Source organism: Pelmatolapia mariae, linkage group LG2 (assembly GCF_036321145.2).
Source record: "Pelmatolapia mariae isolate MD_Pm_ZW linkage group LG2, Pm_UMD_F_2, whole genome shotgun sequence".
Classification (NCBI taxonomy): domain Eukaryota; kingdom Metazoa; phylum Chordata; class Actinopteri; order Cichliformes; family Cichlidae; genus Pelmatolapia; species Pelmatolapia mariae.
In genome coordinates, this window is record NC_086228.1 from 24,799,678 (window position 1) to 24,816,239 (window position 16,562).

Consider the following 16,562-nt stretch of genomic DNA (forward strand, 5'->3'; position numbering starts at 1 on the left):
ACGACCCTGCTGATTATGTGCACAGTGTGCTGCTCGGAGCGTGGGTGCTGGGGTGTTTTCTACTGCTATAGTTGGATGAACACTTGAGGAAACAGTGCATCTGTCCTCTGCGATCCTGCGCGCTGAAGTTGGACACTCTGGGAATTTTCTTGCGTCCGTTCGAAAAAACTTGGTCGTCCAATCCGTGTGCAGCTCCTGCACACTGGCTCCTCCTTCCCCTCTCCCTCTGCCTGCTCCCACATGTAACGCTATCGCTGCCTGTCTGTTGCATTGTCTCATTGGGGACGCAGCACACGGAGTCCAGCGCTGCGGACAACTCCGGCGGACCTGCGAGCTTTAAAGTGACAGGGGAAGGAAAAAATGGATAATGTCGACCGGAAATGAAAACCTGGGATAGTATGAGTCATGGCTCGTTGAGGTGTTTTCAGTCTGCCGGTGGATTCATTAATTCCAGCCCTGTGTCAGTCAGTCAGCGGGGCTGCCTGAAGCCGCGAGGCTGCACTGCACGTTAGAATGAGCCGCTATCATTGATGTTGCGTTAAACCAAGCAGCTGCTATGTTGAAATCCCTCATTCGGACCTGTGTCGCTCTACCTGGTGCTGGACCCTAGCCCGTTCCTTCCCTTATCCCGGTGTGTGGTAACTGAGCGGTGGTCAGCGGTGCGCCCTGAGGAGGATGGCCGCCCGCCGCGGATGCGTGAACTCGCTCTGGTCGGGCACCGAGCGCGTCCGCATCGGAGAGCGCCTCAAAGCGACGCTGGCCGGGGTGATGGAGCTGGAGGTGCTCAGGTGCAAACACCTGGAGATGGTGGACGCCGCTCTGGAGGATCGACCGCCCGTTGCCGCCAACGCTGAGGATCCACGGGCGGCGGAGGAGGAGGAGGAGGGGAGAGAGACCTCGGAAAGCGGCGCAATGGATGCCGAGCATGGCTCTGCGACATCCCGCCGGCAACAGGTCAGTCAGTACGTCTGTCAGCTCACAGGTCGGATCCACAGACAGATGATTAAATATGAATGAGGGGCTGATGGTGATCTGCCAAAAAGCCAGTCCCTCTGCGACTCACTAGACAGATTTTATCGCTGCCTCGAGCGCACGGCTGTGCCGAGAGCTGAATACTCAATTGAATGTTATGGTGCCAGAGATCAAGCCAGGCATGCAGTGTGTGTGTGACATGGAGCAAATGTCACTGAGGTCAGGAAACCGGGACCAGCTCTGGCTCTGTGCCCTGCCTCATGGTTAGAAAGAAACATGTGGCGCTCAAATCAGGTGCAGGTATTAATACACAAGCCAGCGCTGCATTTTTTGGCTCAGGATCATAAGCTCTCCAAAGGTCACTTTGGCTCTCCGTTTGCATTTACAATTACTCTGATCACATTCTAAATACCAGCCCCTCCACTGTTTGTCTAAAAAGTGCGCTGCCTTTTTTTTTTTTTTTTAAAGTCTGTATGTTCGGTGGAGTGTGACCAACCTGAAGAGGGTTAGGCTGTCTCTAAACACCCATTTAACCCCATTTCCCCAAACCTGCCCTGAAATGGATATGCAGGTCTTTTGTGTGGAGAATGTGGGTTGACATGTAGGCTGATACAGGAGGACAGGATGAGAACAGGTCTCATCCTGAGGCATGGGCCCCGAGGCCGTAGCTGGTCTGCTCCGTTATTGGTGATCTACATTTGAAGCTGAGGAGTCATCAAGATGTAAAATCGGCCAAAAATGAGATGATTAAGATGACTGTGGGTGCATCCATCAGTGTGTGTGTGTGTTTTTAACGAAACATAATAAATGTAAAATGGCAATGGGCAAGAGAGCACAGGAAGAGGATGACCAGTGCTCTAAACAGAAATATAATGTTGAAAATATTAGACATGACCACTGTTTCAACTTGTTAAATTTGTCTTTTGATATTAAACAAATATTTTCTGGTTTTTGATTGTTGGTTAAATAAGACATGCAACATGAAGATGTCACCTTGGACATCTAAATTCAGTCATTATATGCTAGAAAACGTTGATGGATGGACATTGATTGCAATGACTGGCTTGAAGTTTATACACCTTTTTTATGGTATTCACGGCCATTTAAAAATAAATAAATAAATAAAACAAACATTTTTCCAGCAACTTTAATACCAAAAATAAGCAAAAGTAATCTGAAACTTCACTGCATTGCACATGAAGTGGTGTGTTACTTTGTACAATGTGGATTATACCTGGAACATTTCCAGACTTGACAAACAGGTGATGGGTTCAGGCTGGAATTTGAGCAAATGCCAAATTTAAGTTACATTTTAATGAAAATTATAAATAGTTTCAGAGCCAGGCAGCACCACAACCCACAAGTCTGAAGCATCACAGTAACCTCCACTGCACAGACGCCCAGTTTCACAAAAACAGATTCTTTACAGAAGGGATTTTGTTGTAGATACTGTTTATGTGCAGACCTGTTTTCCTCTGAACTAAACATCACTGCTTTACAAACAAACTGCCCAGCAGTGCATGGTACTTTTCACCAAATATGTTATCTCCGGATTGTTTCCATGGTCTGCTGTGATATGAAACAATGCCGTCGACAGCTACAGGAATAACACTCGTTCAGAGAAAGTAACAAATGCTTCATCATGGTGGCTTTGCACAACCTGTTATTACACTGTGAATATGTGTTCCTGATACCAGTGAGCGGTATTAGTCAGCAGCCTGCAGCATATTAATACATGTTCTGTTTAAGCCAGGCTACAGCTGAGGTCACATCTGCAGAATATTGTTTTGTTTTTTTTGACAGAGTGAAATGAAATTGTATCCCCAAAAATAGTCTGCAGAGGAGAAGCGGAAAACACTTGAAATAATAAGTGAAGGGAGAGAGCTTTTTTGCAGTCCCATCTGAGAGAGGGCATCCGCATGGAAGCGCTTCTCATAACGTGCCGCCTTCCTCACCACCCACCCACCAACATCTCCTCTGTAGTTCCTCCCGTGGTGCTGAGAAATCCTGTGGAGAGGCCGAGCAGCATTGCTCATTCTCACCTCTGAAGGGAGCTGCCGATGTAGCAGAGCAAGCAGGCTGGCACGCTGCCCTTTGCCCTGGCTGGCCTTCACCAACACACACACACACAGTTGTATTTTCATATCCTTATGGGGACATCTAATTGACATAATGCTTTCCCAGCCATAACCATAACCACAAGCATAACCTAAATGTAACGCTGACACTAAAACCACATTTTGAGCCTCAAAAATGCCTACAAACTCGTGGGGACATGCATTTTGTCCCCATAAAGGTTCTTGGTCCCCACAAGTGTAGTAACGTTCCAATTTTTGGTCCAAACAAAGATATGTAAACATGGTACACACACACAAAACAACATTTGCATAAAAGGGAAACAAATTTCTGTCTTGTTGCAACATGTAGCTGCAGCTGGAGAGGGAACGAGGAAGGGAAAGTTGACGGTTACCTACTGCTTTGTTTACTAGAATCAACATACAGTTTTATCCATAAACCCATTATATTCATTTCCCCTGTATACACTACTCATTACTTTGGAAATCATTGGTTGTTCAGCCTTTTTTGTAAGCCAAGGATTTGGTGACTCATAGCATAATGTGCTCTAGCGCAACACTAGATTTTTTTCTTTCTTTCTTTCTTTTTTAATAAACTCTTGAAATATGATTCACATTTTTTCTCTCTAGCAGCAGAAAGAGGAGGACAGAAACTGCGCACATCAGGGTTATGGCTGACTGTTACGGCCGTGGTGTCATCCGTGCTGAAAAATGCAGTTTAAAATGAGAGAGTATTTTAAAGAATGTCGGCTTTTGAACAAATGTTTTTAAAAAAACAGAGCAGTGGTTCTGTAGTATGGACAGAAAACACATTTAATTTGCATTAATACTATGAATAATTCAGATCTGCGCAATCTGTTGTATAGAGAGAACACGCTTTGAGTTACTGAAACGACATCTAATCTGGAAACTAGAAGAAAACGTAACTTCTTGCTTTCGAAATGAGCATCAAGGCCACGATGGCGGATTCCGGCTCGTTGCCGTTCGGAGTTTAAAAATAAAAATCTCCTCGCTGAACATAACACATCAAGAACAGGAGTGGGAGAAGGAGGGAATATGCTGCAGAGCTTTAATTAATTCACACGCACAGCAGAACTGCAACGATTAATTAATAGAGAGGAAATTAATCAGCAGCTATTGTAATTAGGAAATCTTTCAGGACTGATTAAAGCTTGTCAAATGTGGAAATCAGCTGTCATTTCTTGCAGAAAGCTGAATATGTTTGAGCTTCATGATTAAGCGCAAACAGCCGGTGATACTCATATAACGCTTTTCTACTCACATTAAACACACACAGAGCGCTTTCTTACTACAAGCTAGAGATGAGCAGGTTGATCCAAATATCAGTAGTATCGATACCAATGGTACCGGTATCATATCGATACTAGCGCGACAGGATCGATACTTTGTTTCTATCCTCTAAATTACTTTAAGTTAATAATTTAGCCTGCCTTTATAAGTTTAAACTATAGGTATGGGTATTGATATCAGTCATACTGGACCTGTCTTTCCTTGGGAGTATTGAACAGCACTGCTACAAGCCTCAGTCACATATTCATGTTTCTTTAAATCAGGGGTCTCGAAACTCCAGTCCTGGAGGGCTGGCGTCCTGAAACTTTTCCATGTGTCCCTGTTGCAACACACCTGAATACAATTAGTAGGTCATTAGCAAGACCCTGTAGAACATGACTGCATGCTGAGGTGACAATTCAGCCATTTGATTCATGTTACAGCAGCTCATGAGTGAATGAACATGGTGCAATAAAAGTACTGTTAGAAGTAATTTTTTCCAAACACTTACATTTACTTACATTTACTTGAATAGGGTTAGGGGTTGCCACTTCAGCATGCAGTCAAGTTCTATACTCTTGCTAATGACCTACTAATTGTATTCAGATGTGTTGCAACAGGGACACATGGAAAAGTTTCAGGACACCGGCCCTCCAGGACTGGAGTTTCGAGACCCCTGCTTTAAATGATAAGCACTTTTAACCTAATGTTTACACACTCAAACTCCGATGGACACATCAGGGGTTAGTCAGCGTTCAGTATCTTGCCCAGTTATGGTTTTGTTGGAGGAGCCAGGGATCGAACCACCGACCTCCTTATTAGTAGACGACCTGCTCAATCATGAGCCAATAAATCAATAACTGATGGGGATAATACTCAGATAAGGTCCTAATGAGAAGTGTTTACATTGCCGTGTGCGCGCTCATTGAAGGGAGGCTGTCTTGAAATTAGGTTTGGGAAGCATCATCTTACATGGTGAGTCATTAGCCCCCCCTCACTTGTGGAGTGACAGCTTTCATCTCCCCCCTTTTTGTGCCTTGGGGTATCTCCAAGATCTCCAACAAAAGTGTGTAACATTGATAATTTTACGTGTACTCAGCTTTCAGGATGGGATCACCTGAAAGCTGAGTGAAGATGAAGATTCACAGTGTGGGCTGTCTTTACATTTCAATACCATATTAATAATGTATGAAACAATAAATAGACCACCGTGCGAGTTCTTCACACCGATCGCTCGCACCGTCCCACACTGTTTGACCAAATTATTCTGTCTCGACAAGCCAACCGCTGCAATTGGTTCTCGCTGATGACATAATGCACCTATTAAGAAGAAGTGTATGGCTTGTGCAGTCGCTGCAGCATTATTATCCCATCGACCCATACATTTTCTATGTGCACCCCTCCCTCACATGCAGGACTATCATATTACAGAGCTCTGAGCGAACCATCACCCGTCTCTCCAATGATTTGATCATGTGCTAGTCACTGTGTAACAATATATGCCGTAGTGTGCAAGGCCTTGTGTTGCTGGCACGGATTTGTTGGAGATATTTACCCTTTCACGAGACTTTTAAAATTGCGTTTCACATCTTTGCACAGGCAGAATAAGTTAATGGTCTTTTAAAAATGTAGAATTTTTCAGATCATACATGTGAGAGGAAGTCGCGTCACTATTGGACTGCATGTTTGTGTGTGTGTGTATGTTCAGGCTGAGGATTGAGTTAAATATTTCGCCAGGCCTGTTGTGCTGTTGTGGGTCTGTGTGGGAGGAGAAGCGAACGCGAGTTAGAGAGCGAGCAGCTGTAGCTATGGTGAGTAGAGGGTGGCTGGCTCGAAGGATATTATAGCAGAAGGAGGAGGGTTATTTGTTAAGGGGCCTGTGGGGGAGGTGGGGGTCCTTCAAGATGCCCCTCTCTCTCGCCCGGCAACCGCTCACCCCCCCTTCACCTCACCTCACTCTCCCTTCACCGCCTTCACTCACTCAGTGACTCACTCCGCTATTTCTCTGTCTCTTTTTTTGTCCCTCGCACTTAGTTTTGGTCACCCACTCAGCCACGACTCGCTGTAGATTCACAGGGAAACAAAAAAAATAGTGAGGAGGGGGACAGGATCTCACAGACCTGAGAGGGAGAGATAAGCTGAAGACTGGTCAAAGTCTGAAACTCTCACACACAGTTTCCTTCCTTCTCTCTTTCCTCCACAGTCCATCCCCCTTTTTACCTTCTGCCGCTCTGGCAGCTCTTTGTTACGTCATCTGTCTTCTCCCATTATCCTCTGAATCCCCCTCCTCTCCTGTCACCCCAGTGAGTCACTACCTGTATTGTTTCCTCAGTAACCAGAGGATTGATCAGCAGCACCACTCACAGTGTTTCTGTTGTTTGGGCCTGATCACACTAATGCAGGGGCTTTTGGCTGCTGTCCTAAAGGGATGGGTTGGGGATTTTGAGGAGGGTGAAGGGGGGGTTACGCTCTGCCCTCTTACTAATCTGGAAAATGGAGGCACTTTGCTAACTTGATGGGCTGATTGTTATTCTTGTTCTTGTTGTGCACGAGGCCTCATTTCTGACTGTTCCAGTAAGTGTGGTGTGACGTTGCTGGAGCATGTGGCTGGTAAATGATATTGTGAATGCACAGCCCTTTCACGTGGGTCTGGACCAAAACATGCAGAGGGTTATGCTGTGTTTTTAAAGCAGTATCCTTATTGTCACTGGTGGAAAGTATACTTGAATGCTTAATACCATCTAGAATACTTTCTTCTTCTACCTTACTAGGTTTCCAAGGAATATATTGTAGTTTTTTTGTAACAACACTGTTTTTATCCAACCTTCTTCAGGGTTTTCTTTTTTTTTATATTCAGAAAGTGTTGCGTAAGTTTTGACCTCTGCATGCTTTTTATTCTCCCCCACCCATCCATTAAGTAGGTAAACTTGAGTATTAATCTAATTAAATTATTCATTATGAAGCTTTATGGTAAATTAGCTGGTTCTTATATAGCGCTTTTCTACTCTACCCCTTTCCACAACATCTTGAAGGTGCTCTATTGGATTGAGATCTGGTAAGTGTGGAGGATGTTTAAGTGAATTTATGGGTGATGGTGCACTGTCTCATAAAGGCATGAACATGGTCAGGTAGGCTGCGGTGTTAAAATGATGCACACTGGGTACAAAGGGGCCCAGTGCCAAGTGCCAAGAAGATATCTTCCACACCGTCACACCACCACTAGCAGCCTGAACGATACAAGGCAGGGTGAATCCAGGCTCTCGCTCATTGTGTGGAATTTGGACCCTACTATCCAAACAGAGCAGAGGCAGAAACCTTTTGACCAGACAGTGTTTTTCCAATTGATTACTGTTCAATTTCGTGAATTGGTCCAACTTAGAGCCACAGTTTCCTGCTCTCGGCTGACAGGAGTAGAGATGGCACGATACCACTTTTTTATGTCCGATACCGATATCATAAATTTGGATATCTGCCGATACCGATATTAATCCGATATAGTGTGTTTTTTAATCAATAAAACTGTTTTTTTTTTAATATCTTGCTGCATTTTGTATAAGTTCATACTCAAGTTTAAATAAACAACAACACTAAAGCTATTCTGTTATACCTGTATGTAAAAAAATACACTGCACCCAAAATATTTCATAGTTCAGCAATACTGATCAATCTAATAAACTTAAACCTACTCCATCCTTCCTATTCTGGTATTTTAAAAAGTACTTAGCAGAAATATTAAGCAACCTAACTAATAGGGTTGCAAATTCCCAGCAACAAAAAATAGGGAACCACCCCCACCCTCCACCTCATGATGCTTAATCGACGTAATCAACTTTAATTTGATGCAGTGTGAAAAAAAAAGCACAGAAATAAATTATTTTTCAAGAATAATTAAATATATTCAACATCTTTCTTCTACAGAATTGCAGACTGCACAGATGGTGTCTTCCCAAAGGAAAAAGTACTAGCTTACTAGGGTATATTAGACTTAACAGTTACTATATACAGTAATGGACTTCTATACATTTTACATAAGATTAAAACTTTGGGTGTAAGATTCAGATAATTATTTATAAAAAGCTAGACATTTTAAATGAGAATAAGAAAGAAAAGTATGTCTTTGTGCCCCCTTTTCCCTGTTAATGCCCTATCGGCCCCCCCTGGCTAAACTTTGCTAGATCCGCCCCTGCACAGTTACCAGCCGTCAGCTACGTAGAAAAAGATCCTGGTGTAGAAAGTAATGTTAAATAAATTTTAACAAGCTTATCAAGGTTAAACGTGCTGCTGTTGTTCAGCCGCTGGTTTCCTCTTTCTGGTGCAAAGTGGGCCAAAAACAAAGAAGAGAGACGGACTCACGACAGAAAAGCCTCAGTTTCACATTGAAGTAGCAGCAGGAGAGGGAGGGAGAGAAGAGGCAGTCGCTCCATATATCAGTCGTTAAGCTTAACGTGGGAATGCTTTACAAACATTCAGAGATGAACTTACACACTTGCTTTACTTCTCTCTGGGATAACTTCCTCGGAGATGAAATGCCGGTTTGGTAGCGAGGCTACAAATACACACAGCCGCTCTATCACGTGAGCACACTGCTCCGAGGTGCTACGGTTATGAGCCGAGTTACACCGTGTTGCAAGTTTTGTGGGGTGCTTTTTGACATTTAATGGATCGGATTACATTTTTTATTTCTCTCCGATATCCGATCCAGTAATTTAGGTCAGTATCGGACCGATACCGATACGTAATATCGGATCGGTCCATCTCTAGACAGGGGTAGTGCCGTGTGGTCTTCTGCTGCAGCTGCAGAACACACTGGATGTGTTTTGTGTTCAGAGATGCTCTTCCGCATACTTTGGTTGTAAGGAGTGGATATTTGAGTTACCGTTACCTTCTTGTCAGCTTGAAGCAGTCTGACCATTCTCCTCTGATCTTTTACATCATCGCGCCATTTTCTCCCAGGGAACTACTGTTCGCTGCATATTTTCTGTTTTTCAAACTATTCTCTCTAAACCCTGGAGACGAATGTGCTGAATAATCCCAGTAGGTCAGCAGTTTCTGAAATACTGAGACCAGCCTGTATGGAATCAAAAACCATCCCACGTTCAGAGTTCCCTAAATCACCTTTCTTCCATTATTCTGATACTCAGTTTGAGGTTCAACAGGTTGTATTAACCACATCTGCATGTCTAAATGCACTGAGCTGCTGCCATGCAGTTGGCTGATTAGATATTTGTGTTAACAAGTAGCTGAATGGATGTACCTAATGCAGTTTCCATGACTAAATATTAGCCAAATATATACCCATGCGAGCTGATCTTTAATCTCTAGTTTTCCTTCCACTGTTTCTTATTGATGGTTGGTGGTTCAATACCTGAGTCCTCCAGTTGGATGCTGGAATATGCTTGGGAAGAACTTTAACTTGCCTCCCAAAGCATCTGTTTCTGTATGAATGTGTGTGTGAGTGTGAAGTGTAGCTTGTAGTGTTTTGGGAAGCCAATAACAGTAAAGCATTTTATTTAGATAACAGTCTATCCATTTACTTCATGTTTGCTGCATTCATATCTTAAGTGACAGTAAATCAATATACCCGACTTCTGGTAAAATCATGTTGTTATTCGATCACTCTTGTCAGATTTGCACACTCCTGCTGTATGCTATGCATTTTCAGCATCTAACCTGCAACTGAAGAACAAATGCATAATAAAGTAACGTTATTTTATGCTCGCTAAGTTTTAGGCCTTTTTAATGAGGCTGCAAACAGCAGTTTAGTAAAAAAAATCTCAAAACATGCTCAACTTTTTGTTTCTGAAGTATTCAGACACATGTTTGTGTCCATCCTAGTTGGACAGAGCTTCGTGGAGATGGAGTGTGTTTAAAAAACAGCCAATATGTTTAATATGAGTCATGTTTTTTTCCAGTTGTCCACTGACAAACATTTTGATGACGATCATGTGTCATTTTGATTTTTTGACTGTGGTTTTAATCCTTACTTCCATTTTATCTGTGTGAATGAATCATCCATAGTCACCTACTGTTTTTCTTTTCTTTTTAGGATCCTTCTCCCTCTGACACCGCCTGTCAGAGCAGCCCAGAGGAATGCGGGGGTAATTCGGGGGACGGGGCAGCTCACCTCTCATCGGGCAGAGGGAGTAGCTCACGTTGGTCCACTCTTTCCTGGGACGCCCCCTCTGACTTGCTTTCTCCCCCAACCCCGGACCTTAATGGTATGATCCCCCTGGACAGCGACTCCAGACCTAGTTCAGGTAATTACACACCTGAACACCTCTTTCGGGTGGTTTAAATGTCAGACGGCTGAGACAACGGCGCTGAGCTGTACAATGATCCAACAGTTTCTCACCTCCTGACAGAACTACAGCTCACCTTGAGAGAATTTCCATCAAACATTAACCACGTCCCTTTTTTACTTTTGTTTGCTTGCACTCTGTGTGACTCGGCACTGACTCACTCAGTTTGTCTCTTGCTGTCAACATTTTTTAGCCTCTCCTCAAACTCTTATCCGTTCTCTGCTTCCTCTGAAAGCTTTTCTTGGCCAGGTATAGACTCTCACCCACTTTTCACTCCACTATTATTTATGCTCTGGAAAATCTATCAAACCTAAAGACGTGATAATATATAGAGAGAGATTTTTTTTTAAATCAAAATGAATGTTATTTGTCCATTCTTTAGTCAGTAAAAATGTAATTTCAGGAGAAGTCTAAGTGTTCATGGCTCACACTGCATGTCTAACAGTGGTTCCTGCACTGTGACGCTTTTCTTCTGGAATTTTTACGAGGTTTGAGTTTCTATAGGTGATGGTAGCTTGTTTTTACTGACTCACCTATTTATCCGAATGCAGAAGGGATTGTGAATCTTGTGGAAGCACTGATGTCTCTGCTCTGACTCTGTGGCCTGAGCTTCATCTAAATCACAGTAAGAGACAAATAGTATTTGACTGCTAATAAGATACCGCTCACAGTGCAGGCTGACAAAAGCAACCGAGCCTTTGAATCAGCTGTTCCAGTTAAGGTGATGAGATTGGAAATGTGGACTGTAGGGGTGATTCTCTTTTTAAAGAAAGCCATAAATATCAAAGTCTGCTCATCTTAAGAAAGATTGATCGCTGGGAAGCATACTGCAATCACATACCTCCATGGGGCTTTGGCAGAAATGTTTTAGAGACGCAGGGAGCTTTAAAAGGCTGCAAAAGGTGTTCTGAAGATCTAGGTGTTCATTAATCCATAACACAACTACCTAAAAATGGATACAATTCAAGGCTGCTGCTACTTTTCAAAGGAGTGGGCGTCCTGTAAAGGTCACAGTAAGAGCACAACGTACAAGCCTGAACGAGGTGAAAAAGAATCCAAGAGTAACAGAAGAGCAAAAGAGAGGCAGTATGCAGAAATCACTACAGGTTAATGAGTGTTCATGGAAGTAGTGGGAATCATGAGGGAAACCACCGCTCTATAAAAGCCGCTATTGTTTGCCACGGCGTTTGTGAGGCTATGCTTTGTGGACAGATGGGGCAAAATCTGGTTGTTTGGAGGAAAAATGTTCCTACACACCATGATTATAACTTCATCCTAAATGTAAAGCAGGATGGAGGAGTATCACAGCTTTGAGACACACATCCAGTGAAGGAACGTTGAATTAAAGTGATTTCTTGAGCAGTTACAGTCCAAGAAAACATCTAATAGAGTTTATTGCATTAAGAGGTGGATTTAGTTAATACATCTACAGGTTTGTTTACTTTTCCTGTCAGTCACTGTCAAATACCTCTGTGTGTTTAATAAAGGGAAGATAACTACAGTTTGTGTGTTATCGGTTTAGTCGAGTTATTTTCTCTATATGGAGTCTATCTGAGAGGTGCGATACACCCTGGACAGGTCACCAGTTCATTATGGGGTTAACTCAGAGATACAGACATACGTGCTCACATTCACACCTAAGGCCAGTTTAGAATTGATAATTAACCTGAATGTACATCCTTGCATGGTGGAAGGAAGCTGAACCTAGGAGGAGAGGAGAACATTCAAAATCCACAAAGAAATGCCTCTTTTACAAATGTCCATGTCTTTTTTTCAAGGTTTCTATTCAGTGAGCGGCAGCTCCCTGTCAGACTCTTGCTACTCTGTGTCCAGCGACGCAGCCCATGGAGGACCGGTGGCCCCTGCCAGGCCCCTGAAGCTGTGGGAGCAGGTTCCTGTGTGTGCTGACAACACTGACCTCCTGTGGCCAGAAGGTGCAGTGCAGCTGCAGCAACCTGTACTCCAGGACAGCCAGGAGGACGCTGAACCAACAGAAGAGACGCCAGTTTCTGGTGAGTTGGTGCAAACAACAGATCCCTATCTTGTAAATCAGTCCATGTAGATATGAAGTTTCAGCTGTAAGTGAAAATACCTCAAAATGTCCACTGAAGTCTAAAGTTTTTTTTCCTCTCTGTCTCTTACAGTCCCAAATGACCTTGAAACAACTGGTCTGACCTTTCTGTCTGAACTTTGTTCAGGACTTGGCGATTCCCTGATTTCTTTCATCCTCCCGCTCCTCAACCCTTCATCCTCCTCCTCCAACTCCTCCTCCCAAAATTCAAAACTCCAGCTTGACTCCCGCTACTGCACAGACCTGATGTCCCGTCGGACCAAAGAGGTTTACTCATACCCAAGCCCACTGCATGCTGTTGCCCTCCAAAGCCCCCTCTTCACCACCCAGAATCAAGAACAGTCAGCCTCTGTGAGCCCTGAGGGACTCCAGCATGATGAACCCACAGAGTCAAACGCTGACACAGCTCTGCCTCTCCAGCCTCAGCAGCCTCCCACTCCGCCCTCCTTCACCCATTTGGAGCAGTACATCTCTCGTCTGGCTCGCCAGTACCACAGTCGGGCAAAATCCACCTCTGATCTCACCTCACCTGCCACCCCTGGGCCAGTCACACACAGAGGCCTTTGCACCCCTGGCAAAGCTCACGGATCCACCCAGTCTCTTTCTGCCTTCGAGAGCCGCAGCACACCCTCTACCCAGCCAGGCGTCAACATCACACCCTCTAAGTCACTGCTAGGGAACTCAGCCAGAGTCAGCCTTAGCACCACTGGAAAAAAGGGCACCAGGAATTCAATCAACCTGGGAAATCTTCCTTCAGCCACCGGAGAAGACTTAAACATAAATCTGCATCTAAACCTCAACTTGAACCTGACTCCCGGTTTAAATTCTGGCCATGGGCTGGTGGACAATCCCAGAAACGGAGCTCTGAGGAGAGACTTTGCTGCCAATTCCACCGCTTCTGCCTCATCACATTCTTCTGCTACACCCACCCCAGCAATGAGACCTCGTCCTCGCATTTCAACTTGTCCAAGCAGCCTGAGCCACCGCAGCTCCCTTGAGGTCCCACTGGGGTCTGGAGCCAGCTCTGGGTTTGGCTCATCAGCTTTCTGTCGCTCATTAGACTGGAGCAGTGGTGCTCCACCTGAGGCTGGACAGCCAGTGTTTGGCGCAAACGCAGGATCAGCTCCTGGATCTCAGCGCAGCAGCTTGATCCAGGAGTCCAACTCCAGTCCAAAGTTAAGTGAAGACTCGCCCATGGTGGAGGAGATCTCCCGCCTCTCTGGCCTGTCTCGAGCTGTTGTAGTCGGACTCATGGAACAAGGCGTGGAGCTAGATATTGACTGCTTCCCAACAGATACTGCAGGTGAGATGAGAGGCCACACTAAAACTCACCTGACAGCCCAAACAGATCAGTCACATGACTATACTAGACTGACAGACTTGAATCCCCAGAGACCAATACAGCTGTCTCTCAGTGTCACTCATTCTCCACAGTCTCAGTCCAGCCTCACCCCTCCTCTCTCACACTCCAGCAGCCCCATACACCCCTACCAATCCATGCACATTCCCTCCTCCCACTACTCCTCACACTCCCACTACCAACAGACACCTGACCTTCCTTCCTCCACAGCCTCCTCACCTGCCTCCCGCCCTACCCCAAGAGGTCGCTCACCTCCACGCCCTCTCCAACCATCCCCCCTTGGTGCGACTCCCCTCTCTGTTTTCCGACGAGATGCACCATTCCAGTGCTCCCTGCCCCGCACCAATACCAGGACCTCTCCTTTTGAGCATGGCGGGATCCAACCAAGAGGAGGATCACTTCGGCAGAGCAGTGGAGGAGGCGAAGGCAACAGCAGGCGGAAGAGGGCGGAGGGCAACGGGCTCTACAGAGGAAAGCATGCTTCCCATAAGCTGATCAGGGCAGCAACAGTTAGCAGTTATGCAAAGAGAGATGACTACAGCTCAGTTTGGCGTGAGGAGGAGGAGAAGTCGCGAGCAGCCGCTCACACATCCAAAAAGTCCTCTAGCAAACTTTGGAAGGGCTTTGAGGGACGCCTCTGGAGCAAAGAGTCTGAAAGTGAAAGAGAGGAGATAGACAGGGCAGAGTATGGCTATGGCTGGAGAAGGAACAGCGTGGGAAGCTGGAGAAGAGAGCACAGAAGGGTTAAAGCTTCTAGCAGCGGTGACAAAAGGCCTAAAGTAGACAACTCTCCTGTCTTCTCAAAGAAGAGAGGTAAAGATGACGGGGAGAGACGCAGCTCAAGCCTCAAGCTTTCCAGGCGGGCTCTGTTCAGGAGTGAATCCCAGGGCTTGCTGGTACCTCGGAACCACAGCGAAGAGCCCACAAAGCGGCCACACTGGGTCTCCTCCTTGGACGTGGGGCACGGTGGCATGGGAATCAGAAAAGACGAAGGGGTCAGACTACTAAGAGCGAAGGAGGAGGACAAACGCCTGTCTTCCACCGCCAGCCTCTTTAACCTCTCTCGTTCTCAGAGCCTAGAAGGCAGCTGCCATTCACTCTCTCCTCTCTCCTCCCCTTCATTTTCTCCTTCTCCACCTCCACGGCTGCCCCTTCAGCGCTCCCGATCACTGAGGGATTTGGGAAGGAAAGTGTTTGGCTCAATGAGGTCGCTTAGTCTCAAACAGAAATCATCCAAGAAGTAACTGCTGTACAAAAAAGTGAACTTCATCGTTTGCGTTGTACATTCAAAAATACCAGTGACGATTAGTATTATATTTGATGTTTAAAATAAAGTGCCATCATTTTGGATTTTTATGACTGATCTGATACACTGGCTCTCTAATACTGGCTATGAGATATCCACTGGTCCTTTCACTCATCTCCAGTGTGTTGAAGTTCCTCTCAGGCACATCAGGTCTGTGAAGTTTTAGTCTTGGGTCACTTCACTCATTCTAGTAATGTTTCTTTTCTAAAACTAGGCATATACATTTTTATAACCTTCTCAAAAAGTATAAAATAAATGCGAACCTTCCCCAAACACAATATTTAGTATATATGGAGCACTTTAAAGCTCAGAAGTTTTTGTATTAGAAAACCATGTAATGTAAATTGTGCACACCGCAGCAGCAACATGGCCCACAGAGAATTGTAATACTGCTTGTCCATTGATGTGGTACCGGTCTGCAGCTAGTTCTGCTTTGGTACCTTTTGAGTAGCAGTCTACAGGTTTATGCATTTGAAGTAACTTCCACAGGAAAGAGACCATGACTGACATAACTTATGTGAATTTCTCTGATAGCCACTAAATAATTTCAACTTTGACTCCAACAACTTTATGCTACTGTGCACTGCTAGCTATTGGCACCAGGAATACTCTATGTGTGGCAGTCCTAAATTAGGCACCACATCAGTGGAAAGGAGGCATCAGTGAAGGGAACACGAGTGACCTGTTATTTAGGGGTGAATGATTCTTTTTAGGATCTGTAAAGGACTGCAACCCTCATAAACCCTAATTTTTATCAGTGTGAATGCCATCCTGAAGAGGAACACTTCTGGGATCCTATTGTGACAGGAAAGTAGCCATTTGAAAATACTGTAGTAATAACAGCTGTAAGAAGCTTCAGTGCATAATCATGCGTATGAATGTGTACGTGCACACTCCCCTTCTGCATGCTGCTCTGTGACTTGTTCAGTGATTATAGCTATTGTGAGAGTGTGATATTCCTCTTTGATCATGGGCAGTATTGCCACTGAAGTACAATCACATTGGCCAGATTATGACCAAAATTAAGCAAATACTCTTTAACTTGATATTTTGCTCAGGATTTTGAAATGAACATTGAATTAAAGTATTGATGAGTTATCCAAGATACACATGTGTCCTCTCATGGCTTATGACTAATAAAGGAAACTTATAACTGAACGTGTGCTCTTCCTACTGTAAGTGTATTAAA

At 44.7% G+C, this 16,562-nt stretch overlaps 1 protein-coding gene across 1 annotated transcript; it reads left to right on the forward strand.

Moving 5' to 3' along the window:
• si:ch211-168f7.5 (uncharacterized) lies at positions 1–16,471 on the forward strand. The gene is made up of 4 exons (XM_063486487.1): positions 1–954; positions 10,384–10,594; positions 12,415–12,648; positions 12,781–16,471. The coding sequence occupies exons 1-4, from the start codon at positions 676–678 to the stop codon at positions 15,309–15,311; spliced, it is 3,255 nt and encodes a 1,084-aa protein (XP_063342557.1). The 5' UTR covers positions 1–675; the 3' UTR covers positions 15,312–16,471.
• The last annotated feature ends 91 nt before the right edge of the window (positions 16,472–16,562 follow it).